A 22,068-nucleotide genomic window follows, 5' to 3' on the forward strand; every position below is an offset into this window, starting at 1 on the left:
CCTTCAATAACTCCCCCCCACTCGCAACCTTGTCCCCCTCTCCCACCTTGCAGTCTGAGCGCAGGCTGGCCTGCAATCCCACACCGTGGGGGGGGGGGGGGAGCACAGGCGCAGGAGACACCCACATGCTGACTGATAGTGTGCAGGAGGAAATACGTGTATGAACCATCTGTCTCGCAGGCACCTGTCTCAATATCCCAATGGCTTCACCGTCCCTCTTCTCCACGTTGATCCTAGGTGTATCTGCACCTGCTGCCACCCCTGCTGCCTTATCAACCCCTTCCAAGGGCCACTTAATTACCAGCCCCTTATGTAACGAGAGCTGGGCCAGGATCTATTAATCAAGAGCTCCTGCTGCCGGGCTGGGTTGCGGGGGAAGCAGAAGACCTATAGATTTAAGTAAATCCACACCATCCATCCCTGCTTACAAGACAGGTCGGCAGTGTTGTTGTAGCCATGTCGGTCTCAGGATATTAGAGGCAAGGCAGGGAAGGTAATAGCTTTTACTGGGCCAACATCTATGGGTGAGAGAGAGACGCTTCTGAGCTACACCAAGCTCTTCAGGTCTGGCCAGGGCCAGGGCCAGGAGCTGCCCTCAGCTCCTCTTTGTTTCCCTAAAAAGCCAGGAGGAGTGAGGGAAGGAGCCCTGGGGAAGGCACCTTTCCCCAGGCAAGGAGCTCTGGGATCAGCTGTTCTGTCCAGGGACAGGGCCCTCTCACTGAGCGCCGGCAGTGGAAAAGAGAGCGCAGATCCTGGCTGGCTGGGAAGCAATGGCTGCCTGGCAATAGCTCTTTTCCTCGTCCCCAGGGTGGGAGTGAGTCTGGAGGGGAGACCAAGCCGCTCCCAGCAGGGGTCCCACCATGGCTGTCAATGGAATTCACCAGGCCACGGGTGTCAGAGGGTGAGGCAGGCAATGGCATCTCCTCCCTTCCTGAGCTCAACTCTTCGGCTGGCCCACGGAGGTGGCTCCCAGCAGGGCTCTCTGTAGCGGAGGGCGGGGGGAGCTGGAGCCAGCACTGCAGGACACTGTCACTGTGCTGGCATCTGTCCTGTGACAGAGCCAGCCAGCTGGGCGCCACTAGCGCTGGCCTGCCTGCAGGGTTTGCTGCACTGCAGCACTGGGGGAAGATGAGGGAAAGAACGCCAACAGCTGGAATTCCTTCCAATTCAGCCCTCTGTGGGAAGCACATAGGGACACACGCTCCCACCTCAACACTGCCACATGCCACTATGCCTGCCTCTCTCCCCAGACACGCGCCACCAGGCCTGCTCTGCCCCAGCACATCCCGCCACACTAGCCTGATCCTCCCCATAGCACAGTGCCTGCACCTCCACACCCCACCACTCCAACCCTGATCCGCCCCATAGCACCACACCTGCCCCACCACACCCCACTGCCCCAACCCTGATCTGCCCCGTAGCGCCACGCCTGCCCCGCCACACCCCACAACCCCAGCCCTGATTTGCCCCATAGTGCCCCGCCTGCACCTCCACACCCCACAATCCCAGCCCTGATCTGCCCCATAGTGCCCCGCCTGCACCTCCACACCCCACCGCCCCAGCCCTGATCCGCCCCATAGCACCATGCCTGCACCTCCACACCCCACCGCCCCAGCCGTGATCTGCCCCATAGCGCCCCGCCTGCCCTGCCCCAACCCACCGCCCCAGCCCTGATCCACCCTATAGCTCCCCGCCTGCCCTGCTACACCCCACCTTCCCCGACACACCCCACCGCCTCAGCCCTGATCCACCCCATAGCACCATGCCTGCCCCTCCACAACCCACCGCCCCAGCCCTGATCCACTCCACAGTGCTGTGCCTACCCTGAGCCACCCCACACCTCTACACCCCCAACGATTTAGACAAAAACCGCCAGTGTCACATCATGGAAAACAGAACATTTTGGGGGCAATTTTTAGAGGAAAGTTTTGGATTTTGGAAAAAGGCCCTTTGTCGACGAGAAAACCATTTAGCGTAGAAAATTCCCACCAGCTTCCATGCTCTGGCCTGCATGCAGCCACACCCAGCCATCCGGGCACAGCCACGCTAACGCCCGTACAGGCGTGCTCCCACTGCCACCCTGATCCCATTGCTCCCCCGCCTACGCGCTCTCCCCCCCACGCTCACGAGTACATGGTCCGATGGGGGATCGTGTCTGTTACACGTGCAGCCTGCCATTCCCACAGCACACGCACTTCTGGGCACGCGCTACCCTGAACGCCCGGCGGAGGAAGGGTAAGCGGATCTGGGGGCGGGCAGCACGCCGGGGAATGGCTTTACCTGTGTAGAGAGAGATGAAGGGGGAGTCGATCACCTCGAACTTCAGGCTGGGAAGGAACACGCGCCACTGGAAGAGAAAGAATGAGAATCACAGCTGGGGCTGGGGGTGTCACGCTGGCCCTCCTGCCAAAGAGGGGTCTGGTAGACAAGCAGGAGGCTGCCCCAGTGCCCGCTCAATGCTTCTTCCCTCTGTGTCTCCTCCTGGCTGCCAGGGATTATCAGGGAGAAGAGGCTGCCCAACGGAAGCCGAGTTTGCAGCGTGCTGCCCGCGCCTATGTGACCCTCCCCATCTCTGGGTAGCAGGAAGTCGCCACTCCCAGCAGCCAGCTGCCAGGAAACATGCCCCTAGGCCCCAGCCCTGTCCGTATGGGGAGCAGGAAGGTGCTGTTCCAAGGTGGTGCACCAGATTGTTCAGTATTGATGCCCTCCAACTCAGACTGTGGCCTGGAACACACCGGTGTAAATCCAGAGTGACTCCAGATTGGAGTGCAGGCCTTGCCTGCACGGGGGTGGGGAGTTTGCACTGCTGTAGCCATACATGCATTGCCCCAAGATTGGGTTTGTACTGGTGAGACTTACTGGTAATTCACCACGGCACCTGTGCACACACACTGCTTTGCACAAGCGCAGTGTGTCTGCACTAGTGCTTCACACTAATGCAGCCAAATCAATGCGGTTGCATTAGTGCTAGCCTCTGTAGTCTAGAGAAGCCCTTATACACCACAGTGCCAGGAGCCTCCGACTGAAGCCAACGGGAACATCTCCGGATTTACTCTGGTGTAAAGGAGGGCAGAACGGGGCCTTTCAGTTTTTAGTTACTAGGAAACTGCTGTCTCCCGTTATGGGATTGGGACTCAGAACCAGCATTTCAGACGTGCAGAACCCAGCAAGCCAGAGAGACCTTTGTGATCACAGTTCCGACTGAACAGGCTTGCCAATCAGTTGCTTATTGTGTTGAGTGACAAAGGCAATTTTAATCTATACACTGTACTGTGTGCGTGTGCATCTCTAGAACACACATACTCTCCCCTGTGCTGCTAATCGAGCCAGGCTAGGTGGCAGCTGAGCAGAGAGACCCACCTTGTGTGGGCCTCTCCGACCCTCAGGGGAGCGGGGCTGGTCCATCTCACACCCAAAGAGGAGGCAGCGCCCCGTGTGAAGCGAGCTTATTTTCACATTCCGTGCAAGCATCTTCAGGAGTGCAAGCTTGCCGTGTTTGCCAGGGACTTCACAGCAGCTCCAGCTAGCTGAGCAAGGAGAGGAGGGGGCGGGGGAGCGTTTGCCATGAATGGCTCACTTCCCTTCCAGTTCAGAAAGGGATGAATTGAGTCTCTTTAAAAAGACCAATCATATTTCACCTCCAACGCCCCACAGAGCTGGAACGGCCTCCATGAAAGGAGCAGGGCTCAGCAGAGAGGGATCAAAACGAGATTGTTCAGAGTCTCTAGGAGATGAGGAACATTTTATCTTGAGGAGAAAGAATTTTAGATGCCCTCCTGAAATAAGCACCCAGCCCTACTTGAGGGGAGGGCTTTCTCAAGCACCACAAGAGAGCTAGCTCTTCATTACTGCCTTTTCCCTTTTGGTATTCTGTTGCAAATACTACCCAAGAAAGTAGAAAACAACTTTTCTCAGGGCCCCCTGCCCGCCTTTATTGTTTGCCAAGCATGGATCCCTCAAACTGGGTTGATACTAGGACTTTTTAATTAACAGACCTTGAGCTACAGATGTCAGTGTAATTGTGGGACTACAGTGAACTGTCCCACAGCACCAGCAGGGGGAGCACAAGATATTAGTGCAGGGGTGGGCAAACTTTTTGGCCTGAGGTCTACATCTGGGTATGGAAATTGTATGGAGGGCCATGAACGCTCACAAAAGTGGGGTTGGGGTGCGGGAAGGGGTGAAGGCTCTGGGGTGGGGCCAGAAATGAGGAGTTCAGGGTGTGGGTGCGGGCTGGCTGGGGGTGCGGGCTCTAGGGTGGGGCTGGGGGGATTGGAGTGCAGGAGGGTGCTCCGGGCTCGGATCGAGGGGTTCGGAGGGTGGGAGGGAGATCAGGGCTGGGGCAGGGGGTTGGGGCATGGAAGGGGCTCAGGGGTACAGCATCCGGGCGGTACTTACCTCAAGCAGCTCCCGGAAGCAGCGACATGTCCCCCTCTCTGGCTCCTATGCGGAGGCGCAGCCAGGTGAATCTGCACGCTGCCCCGTCCGCAGGCACCGTCCTGGCCAATGGGAGCTGCGGGGGTGGCGCCTGTGGATGGAGCAACGCGTGGAGCCCCCGGCTTCCCCTAAATGTAGGAGCTGAAGGGGTGACATGCCGCTGCTTCTGGGAGCTGCGGCACGCGCACGCGGAGTGGCCCCAACCCTGAGGGGCAAGCCCCAGACCCCACTCCCCAGCGGGAGCTCGAGGGCTGGATGAAATTGGCTGGCAGGCCAGATGTGGCCCGCAGGCCGTAGTTTTCCCACCCCTGAATTAATGCCTGGAGGTGCTACCTGAATGGAGCTAGTTTCTCGTGCCATTGCTCACTTTTTTAAGGAGCACGGTGGATGTGAGAACAACAGCACCGAGTCATTGCTAAGGGCGCCCCTCACAATATTAAACATCAGTTTTGAAGTCAGCCGCAGAGTATTTTGTGTCTAAACTATTGAAATCAAAAGGAGACAGAAGCCCCACTGAGCAGCTGGGAACGTTTCCTTTACTCAAGACGGCTCTTACTGAAGTTGCCAACTCGAGACCTGACGCAAAGCCAACGGAAGTCAGCAAGCTCTGGCTCAGGCCCTAAAACAGCGCTCTCTTCCCCAGCCTCTATGTACAGAAACAGCACTGAGTCATAAGGCACATATAATGATTTATGACTAAGCCCGTTATATCTATCATACCATCCTCCATAAAGTTATCTAGCTTAATCTGACTGTTCCAGTTGCACTCTCCCTGATGGTTAGAAACCTTCGCTAAATTTCAAGCTGAATTTCCTGACTGACACCAAACTCCATGCACACAATACTCCAAATGAGAATCAAGAGCAACCCAAGCTTTTTTTTTAAACCACATCACATTGCCTACTCATATAGTCATCGCGATCAACCAGGACTCCTAGGTCCTTCTCAGCTATAACTAAAGTCTTGTTAGACATCCTAAATGCATAACCTTACACTTCTCACTATTGAATTTCATCCAAACAAACTATCAGCCCTCCTACCTCTTGGTTCCCAGGTCAGCAATAAATAGATTGAATAAAAGCCTTATCCACCTCTCTTTTTTTCACACTGATCTCATCTTTTCCAATTTAACCAGTAATTGTCTAAAATCTTCTACTCTCTCAAAGAAGGAGATCAAGTTGGTTTGTTCCAGTTGGCTTCTACTCAGCTACCGTAATGTCTACCCCCATATACTATTCCTTAGCCCTAGCCTCATTAATTAAGAAGAAGAGGCAAAGTATATTCAGATATTGTGCCCCCCCCAAGATATCCTATAATCTCTCCCCATTTTTAGTTTTTTAAGGTCCCACTTCTTCTTCTTGGTTTTCTTCCTATTATCTCCACTCTTTTGCTGCCTTTTCACAGCTCTTCCACCCTCTGGACCTCTCAAGGTAGGTTTTCCTGCTGATCCCTCCTCTTTTCCACTCCCCTCCTGGCTCGCTTTTTTTTCTTAATGACCCCAAGACGCTTTGCTCATCCAGCTCGGTCTAAAACTGCTACCATCTGCCCCCCCCTAAATATGTTAGCCCAGTCCACTTCCCCTACTAGTCGCCTTAATTTAGTAAAATTAGCCCTTTGAAATCATACACCCTAGTCTCAGATGAACCACTGATGAGGAATTATTATTAGCTATCGTCTAGGAAAAAAGCTGCCCTATATTATTTACTAGCATTTGTTTCCCAATCTATATCCGGGAAAAGTAGTCCCCCATGATCAAGCAGTTTTCTAGTGTGTTTACCCCCTAAAAAACATTAAAGAGCTCCTATCATTGCATAGTTATCTCTTCTCATTTTTACCTCTATATATACACACACAGTGCTACTCCCACCCTTACCTTTGCATCGGTCTTTCTAAACAGCACATACCCTTCCATACCTGTACTCCAAACTGCCCCTCTATATATCTGTTATCTTGTTGTCCTCCACTCCCAATGTGAAAATTTGTGTCCAGTCTTTCTAATCAGATGAGCCAGCCTCCCTCCTAGAAGTCTCCTTCCCTTCCCTACTTGTAGGTGGAGCCCTTGAGAACAGAGTCTGTGTCTGTCCCCAAAAGCCTCCCCATGCCATCATCAAAGAAGCCTTGTAACAAACACCCTCAGCCAACTATTACCCATCACGCATCCCTCTCACCCCTTATGATCAAAGGGGGGGTTCTTACCTCCCCTCTTCTTCCTTTTCAACCTCAGTCACATCCCGTATTTTAGCACCGGTAGAACAGCACCCTTTCTGTTCTCCGGATCGGCCCTGGTCACAGGCAATCCCAATCACGTAGACCTGCCTTCGCCCCTGGGACAGCACGGTCCTCTAACTCCCTTCCCTTAAGCCATCCTGTCTCTCCCTGGGCAACTTGGTGCTACTCTTCATCGACTCCTCCCCTTTCTGTTCCAATTTCCCTCACTGGCTCTCTCTTTCCTCTTGGCCTGCTTCACGGTCACATGCTTCCACCGCCCATCTATCTTTCAGCCAGCAGCTTATTAGACACTTCATCATGCATATATAGTACTGGGGGGTCCCTGCTAGACCAGGTACATACCGCAGCTGCTGCATGCTCTCATCCTCGGTGTGTCCTCTGCCCCCACAGCCAGCCCCCCTCTGGGCCTCTACAGCGAGATACAAACACACACAAAACAGCGCAAAGACACTCACCTGCTCCTCCAATGGCAACTCCCTCACATAGGTGTTTAAACCAAGGCCGTTGTGCTGACCCAGAGCCCTGGGTCGATGCTTCTATTGCTGTCTGTGCGTGGCTCCTTTCAGTTGAATTTAAATCTCTTTCTAATCATCTTAAGCTAAGTTTTGCATCAGTTTGCAGCCAGGCAGCCTTGGGCATTGGTTTAACTAAAGCCACTTTAAATGATCACACCTGTAGCTAAATGGGTGCAAGTTTGGGTATGGATCAGCCCCTAAATTCACAGGGGTACAATGGGGAACTGCCAAGGGGTTCCTCCCTTCTTTATGATCCCTTCAAAGGGATTACACCCCCCACCCCCCCAAAAAAAGTTTTCTCACATCCCCCCGCTTGTTTTTTCCCCTTTGAAATTCAAAGTCTTGCCTGTGCTGAAGGCAACGGGAGAACTAGGGAGATGGTGCCCTCAGAAGTGCCAAAGTTGAGCTGCTAGAATGGGGAAGGGAGGGGGGCTTATCAGACTGTCTAGAACTTTGTGGTGTTTTGTTTGCACACATTTAACTCCAGTGCTAATAAACACTGTGGAGAAAGGAAGCCTTTGCTAAAGACCCAACATCCAACCGCGCCCATTAAGGCGCCCGTGCTCCCAATGCACACACTCCAAGTTGCTCAAGAGGTCATCCAGCAAAGACAGGAGATCGGATTTGACACTCCGGACATTCCTCAGGTGGACAAGAAGCAGGGAAAAGTGCCCCTCCTAGCCATCTTCACATGCCACAGAGACATGGAAAAGGGCACCTGCTCCATTTTAAAAATCCCTTGGCAGGTCGCCTTTAATGCTCCTCCTCCGCTAGGCAGCCTCCTGTCCTCTCCTGCCCCTGCAGAGCAGCCCTGTGGGAGCTGAGCAAAGGCCGTGCTCCATGGGAAATGGATGGGCCCAAATGTCCAGGTGGCAGGTGCTAGGGGAGACTGTCAGTAGCTGTCAATGCTGCCATCCGGCCATGTCTCCCCTCACAAATGCCAGGTGCTGAGGGTGGCAGGAGGGAGCCCTGAGATGTTTGGGAGACTCCACCGCAGGTAATGTTCTGCGGGTCACTCAAAGGCACAGACACTGCTTGGCGGTTCTGCAGACAGCGCTGCTTCGCTCAGCACTGGCTTCCCCTGGTGGGATGGGTGGGAGGGGATGCTGTCTGGGCGTCTGTCTGTCCGTCCCCACCTTTCTGGGCAACTCAGAGCTGACGAAGATCTCAACTGTATCAGCCACTTCCCACGGTCTCCCACTCACAGGTACGGCCCCTAGCCCCCAGCACAGCTCGGGCACCTGCACAGCCCCGTCTCCCACAAGCAGCCCAAGCACCACAATGACCTGGAGAACGCTCCGCGGAATGGGGGGCAGCACCCCCTGCAGAGGCTCATGGGTAAGAAAAGGACAGGAAGCCCAGAGCAGCACCCAGGGCTGGACGCACCAAGGCTTGCAGGTATGTGCACCGGAGCCTGGCGACCTGAGGGGCACAGGCTGAGCACAGAGCAGCCCTCACAGCTAGGGAAGTGCCTGCCCGGCTTGCTCCCAGCCCAGCACATGTCACTGCCTAGCTAATGCCCGGCCTTCCTTCCCCAACAGCTCTGAGGGCCTCAGGAGCGCGCGCGGCCCCACAAAGTCAGTATAAAAGGTGGGTTTGCCCCTCCTCCACCGGCCCCAGGGAGGTGCCCAGCTGGCAGGGAATGCCTGCTTTAGGGATGATGGAGGCTCTCCAGGAGAGGAGAGAGGTGGTCCGGTCAGGGGTGGCTGGCAGATTCATTGCCGAGTCCTGGAGCCAGGACTCCTCTCCTGGAGATGCTCAATTAGTGTGTGTTATGAGAGAAGCATCGCGGCCAGAGCAAGGCCGTTAGCGCTGACAGGCCATCGGACGCCCAGCGCATGAAGGGAAAAAACCGCCCAGTGCCGGGCTGGGAACATGCACTCCGCTGACCCGTGCTCTGCGTGCTCATAGCATGGGCAGTAGGAGCAGACACCCCTTTGGGGCTGGCCCTTTAACGCACCCAGGGAGGCTAGAATCACAGGGCCACAGGCTCAGCTGGTGTCACTCCACTGGGGTGGCTGAATTATACCCACTGAGGTCTGGCTGTAGGAGGCTAGAGATGGGCGAGACCTATTAGAACGTGCCGTGCCCTCCCATCCCTTCCAGCCAAGGCAGGATTATCCCCCTCCAGCAATCCCATCAGTGCTTCAGCCAGCCGAGTGCGAATGGTCTCAGTGGAGGAGTCCCACCCTTTCCCACAGGGCGACACCACAGTCAAACAGGGCGTCTTCACTAGCCAGCCCTTAGGCCCTTTTGCCTTTTGGGGAGGGGCTGACAAGAGACAGCTTTACCCACATCCTTGCTGAAGGCCTGAGACGCCCCCCTCTGACTGACACTAGGCAGCAGGCAGCGCCTGTGAGGGCAGCACACACAGCTCACGGTGGCACCCTCCCGAGGCAGCAAGGCTGGCTAGGTGGCTTCGTTATTCAAAGGAGAGGATGGGCTCTGTGGACTCAGTGACTCCCCCTCGGGCAGGGCCAGGCCAGCCTCCCATGTGCTCCAGCAAAGCCCCTCTGCAGCCATTGGGGTTTGAACTGGATGAGGTGGGAGTAGGGAATTTGGAGGAGAGATTGGGGCAGGGACAGGGGGCCCCCCAAGGGCACACTGGGCTCCAGCAGTCCTCTCCCTGCTCCACCCTGAGCCTGCAGAGACTTTGGGATAGCTCGAGGGGCAGAGAACCCGTTCGTCAGCAGCGCCGAGCAGCTGCCGATCCCACTGGCATCAGCTGGAGACGTGGGTGATCAGTGCTGCTGAGAACCAGGCTCTGGGCCTCTCATGCTGAGCCCTCTCAATCAGGAGCTGCCTCTGGAAAATTTGGCCCTGATGCGTCTCATCCCAGGAGAAGGCTGGGGCAGTACAGTGCAATGCCACAGAGAGACGCCAGCCACGCACCATGTCCAATGAGAATGCCCTGCCCGGAACACACTAAATGTGCAAAGACGGGGACAGCAAACAACAGGTGAGGATCATCTCTAGGGAAAGCTCCAGGGAGAGACGGGAGCCACAGGGTGCCCAGGAGGGTAGATGAAGGGGGAGGTCAGGGATCTGCCTGGGGGAATCTACAGGGTACAGACACAAGTAAGCAGGCGGGGGATGTACTCCAGCGCTGCAAGGAAGAGATGGTGGGAGCTGGGGCCCAGGCCTCCACAGCTTTTCTCTGGGCTGAAGTTGGGGGTGTGTGGTGGGGAATGGGGGATTCAACTGCAGGTTTCCCATTCTCCTCTCGCAAATCTTCTCCCTTGGAGCAGATCCAAGTTGAGGCTTTGGCAAGGAAAGTAGCAGAGCCCAGCTAGGGGATGGAGGCCACCCGGGGACATGCTCTTGACTCTCAGAGCGTTTCTCTGAAGGTAAGCGGCTGAGCCCCATGGCCATGAGAGCCAGGGCTTGGCTACGCCAGCACCACAGAGCAAGCTTGGCAAGGACCAACCAGAGGTTACTCACGCCTACTTCCACGTGGTCCGACCCGCGGTCATCCTGCTTGTGGAGGAGCTCAAAGTAATAGCGTCTGGAGGACATGAGGCTGCACGAGAGGGAGAGAGGCTGGTTAGGAACCAGTGACCCTGACAAGGGTCTTTTAGCCCTCCCTCCGGGGGTGGGGGAGCCCACAGCCCTCCGTCCCCAGAAGGCCGGCTCCAGGAGCTGGGGAGCACAGGCACTCGGAGGTGGTGGCAGCCTTGTGCCGAGGGGTTTTACGGCTGGCTGGGAGATCAGTGTGTGGAGCAGTTCCCTCACCCCCACTGCAAGAACCCGCTGCACTGGCGTGGGAGCAGCTCTCCCATCACGCAGGCAGAGGAGACCTCTCCTGCCCGGGACATGTCGACAGGGCTAGCCCGACAGGTCCTGGTGGGATTTCACAGAGTGTGAAGGAGCTGTGCCTGCTTCCCAGCTCTCCTCCCCACCTCCCAGGATGGCCCCCACACAGCCCCCTGTCCCAGACACACACTGTCCCTCCCAAGCAAGCCTTTGGCTGAGGGTCACAAATGGATCTTCCCAGCTCGCTCTCTGCCTGGGGCTGGGCCATGAGGAGCAGCTGGCAGATCTCCATGGCTGTGCGAGATGCCTAGGTTCCTCCTGCTGCCGCTGGGCATGGAGTGGGAAGCTCGCTCTGATAGGTGCTCACAAAACCCCTCTGCTATTGCCTTTCTGCTCACCCCGACACCTCCTGGCTTACCACGGTGCAGTGTGGAGAAGGCTTCCCCAACACACGGTACCCCTAGCTCATCCCAGTAGGGAGACCCTCACTAGCCGAAGCCTGCATGGCGGGGATCCAACTGCTGCTACGGGTTACAATGACTGATTCTGCTGCCTCTGTCATATGCCCAGGGCCTGTGCCTGGGTTTCAGCCTCCCAGCTGCTCCTGGCATGGGAGGGGGCGATTGACATGGTGTTTCCGCTCTGGGCTCTGGGATATGGTGAACGGAAACATGAAGTGATGCTGTCAAGCTGCAGGCATTCTGCAAACAACCATTCTGGGGGGAGTAGAGGGGGGTTGGGAGTTGTGGGTGATGCGGGAAGGGAGGGTACGAGGACACAGGAGGGGGATAGGGAAGAGAGAGCGCTGCTGACAGCTCCACTCAGGAGACAGCAGACCCTGCGCTGAGCCTGCTGCTCTCTCAGTGCTGCCTGTCAGTCCCCAGCAGCGAGCTGAAGGCTCCCTCCCCCCTTCCTGGGGGGCTGCATGACACACTGCCATGGGAATCCCGCCCAGTGCCCAGCGAGGGGAGCGCTGTCTGCCCGGATGGCGTGAGTCAGGGCCAGGGCATTGCAAATACCCTGTGCTTTGGGAAGTGCTGGGAGGGAAGCCAGGCTGGCATCTCCTAGCCCACCCACTGCCCCAGGGCCCGGAGACGCCCCACGGACAGGGGAGGGGGCTGCTGGCCTCGACCCCTCAGCGTTCAGGCAGCAGCCATGGGTGATGACGCTGGGAGCACTGACCCTGCCTACTAGTGTTCAAATGCAAGGGTGGGAAGAGACCACCGGAGACCTGCCCCCACCCTCAGCAGGCTCTGACAGAGGGACACAGACGGACAGACAGCCCCGCGGCAGCTGCCTCCGACGGGCATTCAGTGACCCCATCATGTAACACCTCTGAGGGCCTGAGCTTCAGCAGCTCCGAGGCCAGGCTGGGGAGGGGTATTAGAGGGCGCTGGGCAGGGCCGTGGCCCCCGAAAGGGCCCTCAGAGGAACTAAGGGACCTGTGTCTTCTGGCTAGGACGATACAGGAGCAGTTTCCTGCAGCTGCTTGTGCCAGGGCTGGGGCCCTGCACGCTGCCTGGGACAGACTATGGTGGCAGACTGGGATTGCAGGACAGGGCGAAACACATGCAGGTGTGGAGGCTGTGGGCCAGTTCTCTCACTTCCAGGGCTACACAGTTCCTCTGGATGATGCCAAGCACGCACTGGGGCCCAGACATCTCAGAGAGTGAGGCTGCCGAGCTAGCAACCTCTGCTAAGGGGGGTTCCTGCACTGGAGTAGCAGGGGACGCTGCACTAGGAGACGGAGTCCACTGGCAGCGCCGTGTGGGGCCCGGAGCGAGGCTAGCAGGGGGGCTGAGGTGCACTGCGTAGGGGTAGCTAGCAGAAGCCAGCATTACCCAACTCTGCTGCCTAGGTGACTGCCACCCAGGAAGAGTCAGCAGCGGGCCTGGGGCAGTCCCTGTGAGAACAGCACATTAACATGCATCGCCAGCTAACGTCGCCCAGAAATCTCTGACCTCCCCTGGCTTTGTTTGAATGCAACATGCTGCTCTGATTTCCCCTGAGTGCTCTGGGAGATCTCGCTCTCATGGCTCCAGGCCGGCCGGCCTCCCATCAGCTGGGTGTAATTGTGTGTGGCCTGTGCGCCCGAATGCTGCTGCCACCAACACTCCCCTCCCCCCTTCTTTCACTGCCATCCTAATTAGATTAAGAGGATCATATTGTCCCTGGCTAATCATCTGCAAGGGCAGCTGCATTGCGTGACACCCAAAGCCTTCCAAGTGAAGGGACGGGGGAAGCGACTCTGGGATAGCGCTGGGGCGGGGTGAGTGGCAGGGTGCAACCGTTTCTGGGGAGGGGCGCATGTTAGCCCCCTTCCACTGCACAGTCGCTGGGAAAGCCCAGGCGGGAGCCCAGCACTGCATTGAGAAGGGCCCCCCACAGGAGTGAGGGCAATAAGATTTGGTGTAAAACAACCTGGAAGATCACCAGTCTGGGGGAAAGGGGGTAACACACTCCTAAGCCCTTAGGTTTATTACAGCTTCTGTGGCCACAGACCGTGCTCTGTGAACTATGACAAAGGGATGGGGCTGGCACCACGCAGTTAAACCAGAGGAGCTCTTCCCTTTCTCCCCTCCCTCAGGAAAAATGAATGTGTTTTTGGACTGTGGAACTCACTGCCATAGGGTGTCGTTGAGGCCAAACACTTAGCAAGACAGAGACCGGGCCTTTACATGGATCACAGGATATCCAGAGCTCTAATACTAAGAGGGGGCTCTGGAAAGGAGGTGAAGCGTCATGCTTCAGGCCTTACGCCAACCTCTAGCGATTAGGGGTTAGGATGAGACATTCATAGGGGGGAGATTAGCCCAAATCTGCCTACTGTGGGGGTTTCCTGCACCTTCTTCTGCAGCATCTAGTGCTGGTCACAGGACGGTGGGCTAGAAGGGCCTGGGTCCGCCCCAGTCTGGCTCCCTGCTGTCAGTACGGTCAGAGAGCAGAGTTAACAGCAGGGAGAGCTAGTCAGGTGAAATTAAAAGAGAGGAGATGAGCCAAACACCTGATGCTATAAATCGAGCATTCCCAGGCTAGGAAGGACGGTCCTGTGGTTAGAGAACAGACTGGGAGAACGCCTAGATTCTATTCCTGGCTCGACTTCACTTCCCTGTGGCTCCGGGCTCCCGTTTGCAGAGATAATACCTCCCGGGCTCAGTTCGTTAGCATCCCCACTGTGCTGGCAGATTGCCCGGTGGGAGGGAGTGCAGATGCAGTACTGTTATGGCACACCCAGGGGCCATGAGAAACAGAAGGGCTGGAAGAAACTCACAGCCGGCTGCTACCAAAGCGTCAGCAGAAAGGCTTGTCATGCCAGGGAAGGGGACATTCAGAGCAAGGGATGTGGTTGGATCTTTTGCCCCTAACACCGGGGTACCAGACTGTGAAGCCCATTTATCCCCACAGTGCACCCCACCCGACATGCTGAAATTAGAGAGACCACTGGCCCCACTGAACTCAGGGGGGCCTGCGGGGCCCAGCACCGCCACAAACAGGGCTACCCGTGCCCTAGCACATGCTGCTACATTGGATCCTGGCAGCCTTCCCTACTGGCTCCACCAACAGCTAATGGGGGAGGCTGCTTGGGTTGCCCCCCCGCCCCAGCAGAGGAGCAGTGCTGGCCAGCTGCCTGCATGGCCCGTGGCCAGGCCTGGTTTGGGTGGCTCTGCCCTGCAGGCAGGGTCCCTGCTATTCAGAATCCTTCCTGCTTCTGGACGGATTCCCTCTTGCTTTTGCTGGGCTCTCTCCTCCTGCCTCCTTGCCAGAGGAGGATGCTCCAAGCACGCCGCGTGCACCCTCCGAGCATCCTGCACTGGCCATCAGTGCTATTGGCGGAGCAAGCTCAGAGTCGCGAGCCCTGCAGGAGAACTCTGTGCGCTCAGAGCTGCTGTCTGTGCCCGTCACCCCCAGCCCCCCTAGAGAGCCAGCACAGGGGCAAGGGTTAGGGGTAGTGCTGGGGCAGGGACAGGTCCCTAACCCAGGACGGACCCTCCTATCTAGCACCGGAGAGGGGTTGGAGCTGACTCATGAAAGCCGGGAGCTCCGGGAGCTCTAGTGCAGAACAGAGTGAGCGTGGCTGTGACATGGAGCTGGAGGAAAGGACCCTCCCCCCGGCCCAGGCGCTAACGCGCTGCCTGACAGTGAGCTGATGGAGCAGGCAGAGACAAGCCAGAATAGAGCTGTCAGCTCCAGCTAAAGCCATGTCGACAAGCAACGTGCGCGGGTGGCGGGAGAGGAACCCCTCGCTGACACAGCACGACGGGGGTCGGTGGGCGGGTGTGGGGGAGACAGACACAAGGGACGGGGAAGCAGGGCCAGATGGGAGGGGGAAGGAAGGGAGCAAAGGGGCAGAGGTAATGGGGAAAACAAAGGAGTGGGGCTGGAGGTGGGGTTTGCTGGCCATACGCTGCCCCGTTCCCCCATCCTCCCCCGGGACCCTGCTGGGGCTGAAGCTGGGCAAGGAAAGGACTGAGCGGGCGCAGGGAGGGTCCCACCTACCGGATAGGTTTGGAGACTTGAGAGCTGAACTTGGTGAATTCCCCGGGAGCCGTCCACTCGGAGCCCAGCTGGCGGGGGAGAGAGAGTGCATGAGAGCTCGCTCTAACCAGCTGGCAGGAGAGTGCCAAGGTGGGCCCAGGGGGGCTGAGGGACCTCTAGCCCCAAAGGCAGCACCCAAGGGACTTGGTGTTCCACGTGCCCAGTCCCCAGCTGCTTTATCATCACCACCATCTAGCTGTGTTTGGGCAGGGCCTGGGAACCCGGCCAGGGATCAAGGCCCCTCCATGCACAGTGCTGCGCCTGGAGCTCACTGACTAGGCATCAGACAGGATGTTACCCGCTAGCTCTCCCTTGTATGGCTCCATGCGGAACAAGCGTCACGGACAGGGGCTCCACGCAGGCACTGGCAGCTTTCGCTCCCTCGAGAGCCAGCAGAGACTGTTCTAGGCCCCCAACGCCCCAGCAGGTAGCACCAGAGCGGTCCTGCTTAGAGGGACAGCAGAACTCCCCTGCCTGGCAGAGGAGCATGGCTGAGCATTGGCTATGCACATGCACAAGGGCTTCAGGCTGTACACTAATCACCCACTGGGAGAAATAAGGACAACAGCTATGGCTGGGGGGTGGGGAGGGAGATGCTCCCTCATCTGCCTACTGTGGGGTTCTTGCACTTTCCATGGAAGCAGCTGGTGCTGGCCATTGCTGGAGAGTGGACATGGGACTGGATGGACCCTTGATCTAAAACAACCTGGCTGTTTCCATGTTCCTAAGACACCAGCGGAGCCCTCGCATCTGGTACAATTGGTAGGGGTCTTTGCACACCCACTGTCGGCTGTTGTGGAGCCATTACGGTGGAGGTGAGATTTAAGAGATTTGAAAAACAAAGTTGCCTGTGAGTCTGACAGCCATTTCCATGAGCTCCTAACGGCGCCCCTTACCCTATGTATCTTCCCAGGGCAGCAATGCGAAGGGTGAGCCGAGCGAGAGCACAATTTCCAATCCATGCCCGGACAGTTATTAAAGGGCAAACCCTCAAATGTTTCCAGGAAGGGGAAGAAAAGCCCCGTTCCCAGAGTTTCCTTATTCGCCTGAACAGCTGGCCAGACTCTCTCGACGGGCCTGCCACCCAAGAACAGACTCACCCTCCAGGTTCAGAGCAAGGCAGAGACATTTCAGTCCCAGAGCCTGCGGGACATTTCTAAGGTGAAGAGCACAAGCATTTGGTGTGAGAGTGCTGTTCCGGTCCTACTGCAGTGCTGCAGCCGTGACGTAGCATCTGAACACCTACGCATGATGGTGTTTGGTATCCCATGCTCCGGTCGTGACAACGTGGCCTCCAGATGTGATGGTCACAGCTGGATTCGCTCATGTTTTCTATGGATCTCACTGGCAATTATCCCAGCTCCATTTGTACTTTAGCATCCCAGCTCGGGCTCCTCCTCTCCCAACAGATGGCATTGCTTGCAGGGAGATAATGAAGAGCATCGCTACCCAGATGGACGAGCCCAGGAGTGTTCACTGCATAGGCGGAGTGCTGACAGGGGATAGAGGAGTAGTTGAGAGGGGATCTGTACCTTGCCCACAAATGCCACCAGCCGGGCATTGGATGGGATCTCATCAGAGCTGAGCCAGAACTCCGAGTTGTCGTCCGATGCTACGGAAAATTGGAAGTCCCCTGTGGAGCAAGGAAGAACGTAGTTGTTAATATAAGACCATAAGAACGGCCATACTGGGTCAGACCAATGGTCCATCCATCCAGGTATCCTGTCTTCCGACAGTGCCAGATGCTTCAAAGGGAATGAACAGAACAGGGCAATTATTGAGTGATCCATCCCTTGTCCAGGCCCAGCTTCTGGCAGTCAGAGGCTTAGGGACACCCAAATGTGGGGTTGCGTCTCTGACCATCTTGGCTAATAGTCATTGATGGACCTCTCCTCCAGGAACTTCTGTCGTCTTTTTTTTTTTTTTTTTGAACGCAGTTATACTTTTGGCCTTCACAAAATCTCCTGGCAATGAGTTGCCCAGATAAACTGTGTGGTGTGTGAAGAACTACTTCCATATGTTTGTTTTAAGGCTATTAATTTCATTGGGTGACACCTCATTCTTGTGTTATGGGAAGGGGTACATGACACCTCTTTATTCACTTTCTCCACACCAGTCACGATTTTATAGACCGCTAGCATATCCCTCCCTCAGTCGTCTTTTTTCCAAGCTGAACAGTCCCAGTCTTTTTAATCTCTCCTCACACGGAAGCTGTTCCAGACCCCTAATCACTTTTGTTGCCCTTCTCTGTATTTTTTCCAATCCTAATATATCTTTTTTGAGATGGGGCGACCAGAGCACCAATGGAGCAAAGTAGAAGCAGCTGCCCCTGACGAGAATCTCCAAGACCCACAGGTTACAGTGTGGAACAGCGACAGGTGAGCAGGGGTGACGGATGTTCCCCGCACTGCGGGACAACGGGGAGGTGGGGTGATGATGGTGGCTGGGTCACAACACCTGTGTAACTCGCTACATCAGAGCACTCTGGAGCTACGCTGCTGTCCTGGGAGGGATCGGAGGTTGCTCTCTGTACCTCAGAGCCATCTGGGCTGGTGGTGGTGGTGGGGGTAGTGGTATGGGATTCCTGCAGCTACACAGCTGCTCCTGCCTTGTGCCTGCGGGTTAGAAGGGGGCATAGCTTTACGGAGCTCCCTGAAGCTGCATGAATAATCTCAGGCTCTCTTCTGGTTTTCAAACCTAGGAGTCTCTGAACACCCCTGCCCGAGAGATGGGCAAGGGTGAAAGGTAAGAGGCAGTGGTTCTGTGCAAGCCCCCAGCCCAGCCCTTATAGGTGAAGGGCAGGGCAGATGCTCACCATCCTTGAAGGGGTGGATGTACCCAAAGATCCGCAGCCCGTAATTCTTCCACTTGGGCGACACAGCCAGCTTCTTCACCATGGTGCGGGTCTGCACATGCCAGAGAGAGCGCAGGGACACATCACACCCTGGCCTCACTCTGGGCCATGTCACACTAGCACCCACACCCCCCAGCCCCACCTCCGCCCCACAGCCCCACTCTGCTCCACCGGGTCCCTAGAGAGGGTGAAATTCCACTGCCAGGGCCGGGGCCTCGGGCCCACTTCAGTCCCACACCTTTAACGCCCCTCATGAAGGGAAATTCCCCCCCGAGAGAGGTCCCATGGATCCCACAGGAGTTATCTGTCCAGGATTGGTCCCTAGGGGATCCCTGACTCACAGGCTCCCCCCCAGTGCAATGGGCTTTGGTCAGGCCCTCAGGAAGCCAAACGCTCTAGCAGAAATAAAGGTACCGGCCAGAGCAGATCAGCCAGTGACCCCTAGCCGAGCCGAGCCAAGGGGAGGGATGGCGCGGCCGCAGCGCAGGGAGGGGCCTGTACTCACGTGGGGAAAGAGCGGGAAGTGCAGGTTCTTCCTCAGGTGCCTCACGGCCCCACCACACCAGTCCTCGAAGACGTGCAGGTTCGCCTTCCCCTTGTACTGCAGAATGAACAGCCCCCACGGGGACGTGAGAGCGCTTCCCGGGCCGCCCACCCCGCCCCTAGGGGGCATGAGAGCGCTTCCCGGGCCGCCCCCCCCGCCCCTAGGGGGCATGAGAGCGCTTCCTGGGCCGGGCCCCTACCTCCCACGGGGACGTGAGAGCGCTTCCTGGCCCCACCCACGGGGACGTGAGAGCGCTTCCTGGCCCCCCCCCACGGGGACGTGAGAGCGCTTCCTGGGCCGCCCCCCCCCACGGGGGCATGAGAGCGCTTCCTGGGTCAGGCCCCTACTTCCCACGGGGACGTGAGAGCGCTTCCTGGGCCAGGCCCCTACCTCCCACGGGGGCATGAGAGCGCTTCCCGGGCCGCCTACCCCCCCCCCCCACGGGGCGTGACAGTGCTTCCTGGGCTGCGCCCCCACCTCCCATGGGCTTATGTGCACCTCCCCGTCACCGACCAAAGACCATGCCCAAATTCCACAGGAGGCCATGGGGAGATTCCCACAGGTGCTGGATCAGACCCCCCTACACCAGAGGGCTCAGAGAGCCGCACGACACCACAGCAAGGCTGGGGTCCACATGCCAGGAGGGGAGCAGCTCAGGGGGCCAGGGAAGGGAAGGGAAGGGAAGGGAAGGGAAGGGGCTGCGCAGCTCCCCCTGCGCTGGGTGGCGTTCCAGGGGAAACGTGGGTGCAGGTTGCTGTTTTTCTGGGGTGTTGCGTGTCTTTAACACACGTTTCCTGCCCAGCCAGCCAGGCTGCACCAGGGGTCAGAGCAGCCCCAGGTTCCTCAGCCAGCCCACGTTACTGCCAGCTCAAAGGAGGATCTGTTTCAGTTCAAGCCACGCCAGCTCCCCAGCCCTGGCACAGTCTTCAGCCAGTTCCGAGCTCTCCCCAGGGTGCTATGCAGCCACAGCAGGGCACAAATGTACCGGTGGCTCAAACTGGGGCAAAACCCCATGTGACGCTGCTCTCCATGTGCTTTATAAAAATATGTTTATAAGTGTGAATATGATGTAACTGGAATATGTTTCATGCAAAAGGTCTCTTGTAAGGTATCATTACAAAGTTTATAATCTACTGAGTGTGGTCATCCTATTTGTATGAATGTATCATTCTTGTATCTGAAACTAGGAATATGAATGTATACAAATCATAGATTATTAGGGTTGGAAGGGACCTCAGAAGATCATCTAGTCCAACCCCCTGCTCAAAGCAGGACCAATCCCCAAATGGCCCCCTCAAGGATTGAACTCACAACCCTGGGTTTAGCAGGCCAATGCTCAAACCACTGAGCTATAACTCTGAGGTCCTATTGTAATTATGCACAGTTTGAGCCATTAATGGTGGTTTAGAATCTTGATGGCTCCCATTGACTAGGACAATTGACTGTAGATGGCTCTGTTTACCTGCAAGCCTCCCCTGTATATGTGCGGGCCAGCCCTGGAAGAATGGAGGAGGTCTCACTGCACATGTGAACATGTCACATGATACTGGAATCCATCTTAAACCTGGTGCTTTTCCATTTAGAAGGAGGGGTGGGAACCCAGAGAGAGACAAAAGATTCCTGCCTTGTGTCAAAGCTATAAAACCGGGTGGAGCAGGACAAAGTGGGTCCCAGTCATGAGAAAACCCCTGCTTTTCACCTAAGAGGCCTGCTGGACTAACAAGGACTGTACTGGGGAAAGGATTGGGCCCAGACTAGGAAGGAGTCTAGTCTGTGAAAAAAGCTTATTGGGACATCTCTGAGGGTGAGATTTACCTGTACTCAGTTTCTTAGTGTATTAGGCTTAGACTTGCGTGTTTTGTTTTATTTTGCTTGGTAACTTACTTTGTTCTGTCTGTTATTACTTGGAACTACTTAAATCCTACTTTTTATACTTAATAAAATCACTTTTGTTTATTAGTAAACCCAGAATAAATGATTAATACCTGGGGGAGCAAAGAGCTGTGCGTATCTCTCTAGCAGTGTTATAGAGAGTGGACAATTTCCAAGTTTACCCTATATAAGCTTTATACTGAGTAAAATGGATTTATTTGGAGTTTGGATCCCATTGGGAACTGGGTGTCTGGGTGCTGGAGATAAGTGACCTGCTGAGTGGTTTTCAGTTAAAGCCTGCAGCTTTGGGGGTGTGGTTCAGCCCCTGAGTCTGTGTTGCAGCAGGCTAGCGTGTCTGGCTCAACAAGGCAGGGTTCTGGAGTCCCAAGCTGGCAGGGAAAACAGGTTCAGAGGTAATCTCAGCTCATTGGGTGACGGTCCCAAGGGGATCTCTGTGACCGAACCCATCACACCCCAGTCTAAGCAGGTCTTAGAAGCCCGCCCCCTGGAGATACAGCCAATCCCTGGCTGATGAGAAAGCCAGCTGCCAGCAATGGGCCTAGCACCATATCCTAAATGCCCTAGACACAGCTCAAGTTCCAGAGATCAGAGCCTTCCCCAGAGCCTGACCAGCCGCCCCACTCCTACAGCTCTTTCATGGGCCAGCTGGGCCTCACAGCTAGGGACCCAGGGATTGTTCCACCATTAACCCCCATTTCTTTCCCCTCTGGCTTTGTATTTTTGGCTACTCCCCTCCCGTGAACATGGGATGGCTGCCGTCTTGGCCAACACATCAAGAACTCAACTGGGGACCCCTATAGCTAAAAGCATGAGTCTGAGCTGCAGCTCCCTACCCAGGGCTGTAACAGACTCATCACCTACAGATCAGGCACCTGTAAAGCAGACACCAGCGAATTCCCGTTTACACCCCCAGGCCCAGGCCAAGCCGAACAGAGGAGCGAGCAAAGCAGAGTTCTCAGCTCCCTGGTGGGCCTCCTGTCAGCAGCCATTGCTAGCGTGTGCCTGGCTGAAATCAGGTGCGTGCGGGGGAATCCCAGGCAGGGGTTCGAAAGGCCAGGATCCATGTGTGGTGGCCATGCTCAGAGAGGGGAGGACACACAGGGAAGTGGCTGGGAAGCTGAGTGCCGTTATTCCCTTTCCAAAGGTTCTGAGGAGAACCCAGTTGGTCCCCAGGGTGGATGCTGGCAGAAAGCAGAGGAGAGATTCGGGGTTGGTGCTGCCCATGCACCAAGAGACCATCCTGCCCATCTCCCCCATGCCATGGCCTGGAAAGGCCTGTGGTAGGCAGAGCCCCAGAGCTGTGACTG

The 22,068-nt window shown here is 56.5% G+C and overlaps 1 protein-coding gene across 3 annotated transcripts in view; it reads right to left on the reverse strand.

Moving 5' to 3' along the window:
- B4GALNT4 (beta-1,4-N-acetyl-galactosaminyltransferase 4) overlaps positions 1 to 22,068 on the reverse strand; it is a 123,282-nt gene that overhangs the window by 22,454 nt on the left and 78,760 nt on the right. For 2 of the 3 annotated variants that reach the window (XM_039535638.1, XM_039535637.1), the window contains exons 4-9: positions 18,830 to 18,925; positions 18,286 to 18,376; positions 17,003 to 17,103; positions 15,432 to 15,499; positions 10,623 to 10,701; positions 2,281 to 2,347 (exon numbers count right to left, since the gene is read on the reverse strand). In XM_039535638.1, coding sequence (XP_039391572.1) covers positions 2,281 to 2,347; positions 10,623 to 10,701; positions 15,432 to 15,499; positions 17,003 to 17,103; positions 18,286 to 18,376; positions 18,830 to 18,925 — 502 coding nt within the window. The remainder of the gene's footprint in view (positions 1 to 2,280; positions 2,348 to 10,622; positions 10,702 to 15,431; positions 15,500 to 17,002; positions 17,104 to 18,285; positions 18,377 to 18,829; positions 18,926 to 22,068) is intronic. The other variant, XM_039535639.1, reaches the window with a different exon arrangement.

The sequence above is a fragment of the Mauremys reevesii genome, linkage group 4 (assembly GCF_016161935.1).
Source record: "Mauremys reevesii isolate NIE-2019 linkage group 4, ASM1616193v1, whole genome shotgun sequence".
NCBI lineage: Eukaryota > Metazoa > Chordata > Testudines > Geoemydidae > Mauremys > Mauremys reevesii.